At 36.7% G+C, this 8,606-nt stretch overlaps 1 protein-coding gene across 1 annotated transcript; it reads left to right on the forward strand.

Annotated features, from left to right (window-relative positions):
- Window positions 1-2,045: 2,045 nt before the first annotated feature.
- Window positions 2,046-7,307, forward strand: LOC101981296 (prolactin-6A1-like). Its single transcript, XM_005355128.1, has 4 exons — window positions 2,046-2,252; window positions 3,209-3,322; window positions 6,081-6,260; window positions 7,116-7,307. The coding sequence occupies exons 1-4, from the start codon at window positions 2,046-2,048 to the stop codon at window positions 7,305-7,307; spliced, it is 693 nt and encodes a 230-aa protein (XP_005355185.1).
- The last annotated feature ends 1,299 nt before the right edge of the window (window positions 7,308-8,606 follow it).

Below are 8,606 nucleotides of genomic sequence, written 5' to 3' on the forward strand. Positions count from 1 at the left end.
TGCCAGCTGGAAGGAAAGTGGATATAGCAGGGAAAATGAACAACACTGTTCCTTGGCTCATAGCAAGGCCAAGAAGTAACACAATGAGACCACGTAGCCTAGAAGGCAGCCTTATGCAATATACCAGGAAGAAGAGACTGAACGGGACAGACTTTTAAGAAGGGAGGGAATCAGAGAAAAATGTAGAGCTCAATAAAAATCAATAGAAAAAGAAAAAAAAGTGTATTTCCAATCCATGTTGCCTTAACAAACATTGCTCTTTGCAGGAAACAGTGTAACCAAGCTTGATCCAAGTTTTATTAGAACTTAATAAGATTTTTCAGTATGCCTTTAGATGCTGAGTCCCAGTAACAATTTGTACTCTCTTCAAACTGGTCACCCTCTATTAAACATTCATAATATAATACAACCCTCTACATGACTTCCTGATTTAGAAAAGCATCTACAAAGAACAATAAGGACAGCAATAGAATTTGGAAGCAAGAACCTTTGTCCGTCGAAATGGTATAGCTGATAGTGATAAAATGTTTAAATAAAGTCTCAAGGTCTATAATGGGTTTTCCTCTTGGAGTTGTTGAAAGCAAAGACTATTGAGGACTTACATAATACAGGTTTGTCAGGCACAGTTGTTACCAATGATACTACTTGGCACTTGGTTTGGTCATCAGCAACCCTAGCATGAAGTGGCCAGTAGTGTAGCGATAACACAATCAACACATGCAACCAAACCATTTCTAATTATTTTATCCTCATATATTCAGAAAGAAGCCCATGATTTGTTTTATGAGTGTAAAGGTATGTTCCTGGGAAGATAGTAGACTTCAGCATGGATGCAACTGATCCTGTTTGTTAAATGAGTATGATAGAACTATTACATTGCATATAAGACATTTGTGTTTGGGACTCTTGATTACAGTGGCTATCGCCCTAGTGCGTATACAGAGATAATCTTTACACATTTTGTGGTTAACTGAAGATTCCCATCTACTAAAGCTAATGAGAAAACTGACAGTTGTGCCACTGTAACCCAGTGCTCTCAAAAGAATCAAATACCTAAGTAATCCTCTAGAAGAAACAGGGACTATTGTGAAGGACAGAAATGGTCTGAGAACCTGATGAATGTGAAGCAATGTATGAGAATAATTGATTTCTGTCTAGATAAACATGACCACAAGGCATCTAGAGCATATATGATTTTACTACCTAAAATATGATGCAGTCATAGCAAATGCAGACATAATTAGGTCAATGGTTATTGCTGCTAAAACTCCCTGAGGTGGGGGAGAGTCATGGTACCCTCACCCAGAACTCTAGAACTTCCTTCCTTCTGACATACGGTATGTGTAGCCTTTGGGGGTAATCTGCTATTGTATATAGGAGGTTGAAAGTCTACTAAAGGTAAAACTCCCGTGAAGCAGCATTCACTAGTCAGAACCAAGCTGCAGGAGGACTCTTTAGAGATGCAGCTAGCTTCGATCCAGTCACGTTCCCGTAAGTAACCTTTCACCTGTGCCTGAATGGGATCCTTTCTTTGTATTTCCTGATGCTCTATAAGACTGGCTAGACATTAATTCAAATCTCAGGGGAAAGAAAACAATACCAGATTTAGAATTCATCCCTGGTGTTAGAAATCCAGCGGTCATGTGGTTATTTTCAAGCTGAAGCAAAGAGATGACCCATGCTGTCCTTGTCACATCAAGGACCAAACTGAGTTTAAAATATTACAAATTCATAGAGTGTGAATATTATAAATAAGCATTTATTCCCCAAGTATAAAATGACCTGAAGAGAATGCCTTAAAAATGTTCAGTTATAATTATGATATGAGCTCTTAGTGCTTACGGCAGAACTTCTGGGAGCAATCCCCAAAGGAGGAAGTCACCCATTTTCAAACTATCAGGGCAAAGGTAATTATGGGCCTACTTGTGTACAGTGCAAGAGATTTATTCTACAGTCCTATGATACAGAAAGAAATCATACAGAAAGCCCCAGAGAGGGATGAAGATTTCCCCCACAGGATTACCTTTTATCACAACACTAGATCAATGCAGGTGACAACCTCCTTTTATTTAGCAGGGACACTCCTGGTGTTGCTGGTGTCAAGCCTGGTGCTGTGGGAGAATGTGGCCTCTGTACCTTTGTGCCCCAGTTGGGATGGTTCCTGCCATGGAACCCTCAAGAACATGTTTGAGTATGCCCTGAGCCTGTCTTATGAACTCCAAAACCACACTGCAGAAATGTTAAGTGACTTTGTAAGTAACTCTCTTACTTCTGCCTTCTTACTAATGGGAACTTTCCTGCTAGAGACTACTCCAAAGAGTAAATGCAACAGCATCATGAACCAAACTTCATAGGGAAAATAAACCATCAGTGACTGAGTATATCAAGAAGGGAATACTTTCATGGAATCCCATTATACTTAAGAGGGGAAGAATCTGAGAGGCTAGACAGGAAGATAATCACTACATGCCCAGTGATTTCAAAATTAGGTAAAAAGCTGAATTCTTTCATTTTTTTCTTTTAGTTTTTATTCTTAATTTTTTAAAAATTGCACCTTTAGCCGGGCGGTGGTGGCGTATGTCTTTAATCCCAGCACTCGGGAGGCAGAGGCAGGTGGATCTCTGGGAGTTCGAGGCCAGCCTGGTCTACAAGAGCTAGTTCCGGGACAGGCACCAAAGCTACAGAGAAACCCTGTCTCGAAAAACCAAAAAAAAGAAATTGCACCTCTAATTTTAAGAATTATTTATCTACATGCCCAGTGGATAACTAAGGTGTTTGGTGTGCAAGCACAAAATCCTGAGGCTTCCAAATAATCCCTGAAAGTCAAGGCACAGTAAGACACCTCTATAAACCCTGCACTTCTGCAGAGAGATGGGAGACATGACAAGAGAATCCCTGAACTTTACTGGGCCAGCTAGGCTATCTGGCACAATGGTCTAGAGCAAGGAACTGTCTCAAGAAAGGTGGAAAGCAAACTAGAACAACTGTGGTTCTCTAATTCCACATTTCTACATTGAAGAACACAGAAACTCTTATACACAGAAATATGGACACCACACACAGACACAGAAGCACAAAAACATATACATACTTTATATGCACACACAGAGATTAAAAGTTATACACTCTTTAAATGAATTAATGTTCTCATCATATATTAACTTATTCCTTTCCGAATTTAAGATAACTGTTTTTTTTTTTTCATCAGTTGCTGGATGTCCAGTATGCATCAGGCAGGTGGTACCTTGATGGGGCCCAAAGCAGTTGCCACACTTCCACCTTTGGTATCATGATACCTGAAGAGGAAACTGAACAGATCAAAGTGAGTCTTGAGTGTGTGCTTTAACCTAGAAAATTAAAGAGTTCACTGGCTTGGTCATGAAGTTAGTCACTGTGGGTGCAATCACACAATCAAAAGAATGGAGGAGGGGGAAGCAATAAAAGAACAATCTAAGTTACATAGTTGATAAATTATAAGTAAAATTAAAAGCTAAGTAATATTGCATCAGATCCATAAATTGTTCATTCAGAGAACCTGTTTTACCAATACCCACACCTGGGATTGTCATTGTTATTATGTAGGACACTTTGAGCTGAATCGCGTATGTGCTTAACTGTATTCGTTTGTATTCATAGGAAGTAGAAACACATTTCATTTATAATATATTAGGAAAGGCTCCTGTGTTTTCAGCTTTTCATGGTATCTGTTGACTTTGAAGACCTTCCTGTTCTCCTTTGATTTCTAACCTACATGTCAAATCTTCACTGAATTCTCTGCCTTCTCTTGTGCCTTAACTGAAAGTGAGCTGAACAAAAGATTCTTTTAAGATAATATAATTCTCGCCAGGCAGTGACGGTGCACACCCTTAATCCCAGCACTCTAGAGGCAGAGGCTGGCAGATTCCTGTGAGTTTGAGGAAAGCCTGGTCTACAGAGCGAGTTCCAGGTCAGCCAAGGCTAGGATTAGTTTTCAAGAGATACCCTGTCTTGAAAAAAGAAGATACTTCAATTCCCAGGATGCAATTATACCCTGTGTTGTGATAGCAGGGTCTATATATCATGCCATCCCTGCTTGCTCTCCCCAAACTTCGTATGATTAACCTGAATACCAAACGTCAAACATGAGTACATCATGTCTAATTGTTCTTACACCATGATTGTGTTAGTTCATCAGTAATTTGTGCATTGGTGAAAACAATATCATTCTTATTAATAATAAGTATCAAAACATAAGTAAAAGTGAAAGAAGAAAGATGATAAGATAATATATGTAGACATAAACTTCCTTGTTGGAAACTTCACAAAACAATCTACTGATAATGTTGCAATAGATCCTGCTAAAAGTTATTATTCAAGTCTCACTTGTTTCAGTGGCTTGGATAAGAAAACTGAAGTTCATAATAGATGGTATAATTTCTATTTCACATGCATGGACAATAAAAACGGATCTGTGGGTTGCATCCAACTCAAGTATTATTAAGTATGACTTAATCATATCATACTATTTCCAGCAAACTGTTTTCCTATCACCATTCATTTAGCCTTTTATCATATTTAAATATTTCCTATGTGATACCTAGCAGCCATGTCCAAACTGTATCTCAAGGTCACATGCATGCTAAAAGAGCTATGAAAGGAACCTAACATATTTGTACGTTATCTCATATCATGATGATGAAATATTGGACACCAGTGGATTATTAGAATCTTTTCTACTCCTTTTACCTCATTACAAATAAACACAAGTCAGGAACTCTTTAATCAGAGGTGGTTTTCATCTGTAATCTTGACATTGAGCACACTCTGGGAGGTCAGACTTTTGTCATGCCCATCAGTTCCTTTTCTTTGTAGAAATTGATGTGGGAGTCACCTCTGTGTGCTGTGATTACCATTAATGAATAAAAAAGATGCCTTGGCCTGTTGTTAGGGCAGAACTTAGATAGGCAAGAGAGGACTGAACTGAATGCTAGGAGAAAGAAGGGCAGAATCAGAGGATTCTATGGATTGGCTGCCGGAGATAAATGTGCTGAAACTTTGCTGGTAGGCCACGACCTCGTGGTGATATAAAGGTGAATAGGGAGTTAAATTAAGATGTTAGAGTTAGCCAATAGAAAGCTATAGTTAATAGGCCAAGCAGTGATTTAATTAATACAGATTCTGTGTGATTATATCAGTTCTGGGTGGCCAGGACAAATAAACCATTCCTTGCAACAAGCAATAATTATTTTTGTTTTATATAACTTATTCTTTCTGGGTGCTATATTCTTTCTGGGTGCTATATTATACTACATGTGTCCTTCATGTCTAAGAAAAACAGAAGAAGGTGTAAGGTCTCCATGAAGGGCAGTGACATAAGGCTGTGAGTCACTTTGTGGGTATTAGGAATTACATCTGCATCTTCTGGAAGAATAGGCATTGCTTTTAACTTCTTGGCTATTTTTCAATCTACCACTCATTTCTCTTATTCAAAGTAATACTGTTCATCTGGTCTTCACCTGTGCATGTTTAAACATAGGATCCTCAGCTGACTTTTATGTAGATTGATGAAAGCAAAAATATCAAGTTCAGGTTTACTTCATAGGATATGTGTTTTAAGGTATTCAAATTACTTAAATTGATAAATGAGTGCATCAATGAACAATTTCAGGGTTTTGTATAAGAAATTCTCTGTGAAAGATTTGGGCCACTTGCTACTGAATTGTTGGAATAAATTTTATGTGAATGTTGTTCTATAACCTTATATTTATTTACTGTTCATTCTTGGTTCCTTGTATGCAAGTAAAGAAACCAAAAACTTTTGTTTTGTCCAGGAGGGCAAATGGTAGACCCTCAAAGGAAAACAAAATATTATCAACTATATTTATTATTAGAAAATATAATAAATAAGATTTATTTAGTGTTTTTCAATCAAACTACAGATCAATGGATGAATTTTGTATTTCTATAACATGTACCACCTACAAAACTATTTCATAATACGTAATAACACATGCTTATTTTGGGGGGTGAATGCCACATGAACTACTAATATTGCTATATTTCAGAAAATGTAATACAATTCTTTAATTATGGTTGTGTAGGCTATTTTCCTTCTGCAAGAGATACTCACTTTGTTGGGAGCTTGGAAAGACCCTCTGAGTCATGTCGTGACTGAGCTGAGTGGTATGGAAGAAGCCCCTACTGACATCATAAAAAGAGCCAACATTGTAGAAATAATAGTGAAGGGACTTCAAGAAGGCGTTAGAAGAATACTTCGCAAGGTTTGTAGTCTCCTTGTCTTTCTTTGCTTTTCTCGTGCATTTGATAGAAGAGTCCTGTAATAAGAAATCTCATACAGCAAAATTTAGTAAGCTAGTGTTTTAGAAAGTCTTGCTTCTAAAGGTTTACTAGTAACACAAAACTTCTCTAGGATATTTTATTCCATATTTCAAGAATTTCAATATAAAAAATAGATGTTCCTCAAGTTGTTTTCTGAGAAACAACCTTTCTTTAGCAGGACAAAAGACTCCTAACAGTATCACCAGAATTCTATATCACACCAATCCCTGGAATATTTGCACCTGGAAGAATCAGGTCATGTTTTAACCAAGTCTGAGATTTCCATTCCATGAATTCTGCAGCAAGAGGCTTAGTTGAAATACGGAAATGGGCAATGATTTCATTTAAGATTAGGAAAGTATAAATAGTAAGTCAGGGCAAATACTGAGGATATGTTAAATTTCTTTCATGACAAAACTGCTACAAGGTCCTATGTCGTCCCTTGGTTAAAAAAAAAAAAAAGCCGTGTCTATGGGTAAGTAGCACCTTCCTGCTTTTCCATCTGCCTTATATGCCAGAATATCCATAATTTGGCCAGAAAATCTATCCAAGTATCTCTCTTGTAGAATTGTTGTGGCAAATGCATTCCCACTACTTAATATACTTATAATATAATAGTATAATTTAATATAATTAATCATTTTAATAGAATTTAATATATTTGGGTATATTAAAAACCATGCTTTTGTCTGAAATTCTACAATCCTAATTCTCCCCAAATGCTCATTTACCATTGATAATAAAGAAAGATCATCATATAATCATTAATAATAACTTATTTTGCTTTTCCTCATTAGCTTTATCCCAGATTCAAAGAAGTTGAGGAGTACCCCATCTGGAAAGGACTGGCATCCTTGCAGTCACCTGATGAAGACCTTCGTGTTTTTGCATTCCATAGCTTGTTTCAGTGCCTGAAAAGGGATTCACAGAAGATTGACTCCAATCTAAAAGTCCTGAAGTGCCGCTTTGTCTATGACCCTGATTGTTAATCTCGTGCCCTTTTAAATTTGACATGATTGTAAAATTCTTTTCTTTCAGAAATTTATGCTTTTATATCCTTTGAATATGAGAGACTTCTTATTTTTAATAAATGTTCGCTCTTTAAAAAGATAATGTCTAAAATTCCAATTTTTGAACCAATCTTTTGTTCATGTAATACAAAATTTATCAATAGCATTGGGATGTTTACATCATAATTTGTCATCATTAACTGAGTTTTGTTTACAAGTAAGGCAATTCAAAGTTTACCATCCTATTAAAGCGAAGAGTGATACTGTGGTTTATCCATTCTACTAAGAACTGAAAAAGCTTCAGTACTTTATAAAAGCTGACACTCTCTATGGGCTAATTTTATAGTAAAATAATAATACAAATGCTGTGCAACTGCACAGTATCTAAGTGCTGTTAATTTTTCATGTATTTAATTTTTAATTAAAATATTGTGACATCATTTGTCCATCTCTTTTCCCTACTCCTCCAAGCATACCAACATACCAATATCTCCTGAAACCCATGGCCTCTTTTTCTTTTAATATCTTTTGTTAATAAAAGAGCACACACACACACACACACACACACACACACACACACACACTCCTGAGTCTGTTTGGTGTTATTGTATTTCTCTTTTAAGAGCAGACCACTCGGTATTAAATAACTAATTATGCAGTTCATCCCTGAAAAAAACTACTTCTTCCTCTCAGAGGTGATTATTTACCAGTAGTTCTTCAACTAGAATTAGAAGCAAGTGAGATTTCTGTCATATACTTTGGGGTATCAACTTATATTGAAATTCAAATCTTGTTTATGCATCAATATTGTTGAGATTTCCTTGGCACAAATTTCTTGTTATATCTAGAAAATACTATCTCAGGCAGATATCCTGGACCCCTGCCTCTTATAATTTTTCTGCTAGATCCTTCATGATAATTTCTGAGGCTTAGGTATAAGATTTACACACACACACACACACACACACACACACACACACACACACATACAACTCTTGCCCCTCATGGTCAGTTTGTCTCTGCATGTTGATCAGTTGTGTCTTTCTATAATGGTCTTGGACTGATATAAAAAGACGTTTCTTTTATAAAGAATAATTGCTATAGCTAACTGTGGATATAAGAAGAAGTATTTGGACAGCAATTATTCTGGTTTAAGAAGCAAACAGTACCAATACCAAGCTGTTTTCAATACTGTGGCTCTGTAGTAGAGTTTGAAGTCAGGGATGGTAATGCCTCCAGAAGTTCCTTTATTATATAAGACTGTTTTGGCTATCCTGG

This window comes from Microtus ochrogaster, chromosome 16 (assembly GCF_000317375.1).
Source record: "Microtus ochrogaster isolate Prairie Vole_2 chromosome 16, MicOch1.0, whole genome shotgun sequence".
In the NCBI taxonomy this organism is placed as follows: domain Eukaryota; kingdom Metazoa; phylum Chordata; class Mammalia; order Rodentia; family Cricetidae; genus Microtus; species Microtus ochrogaster.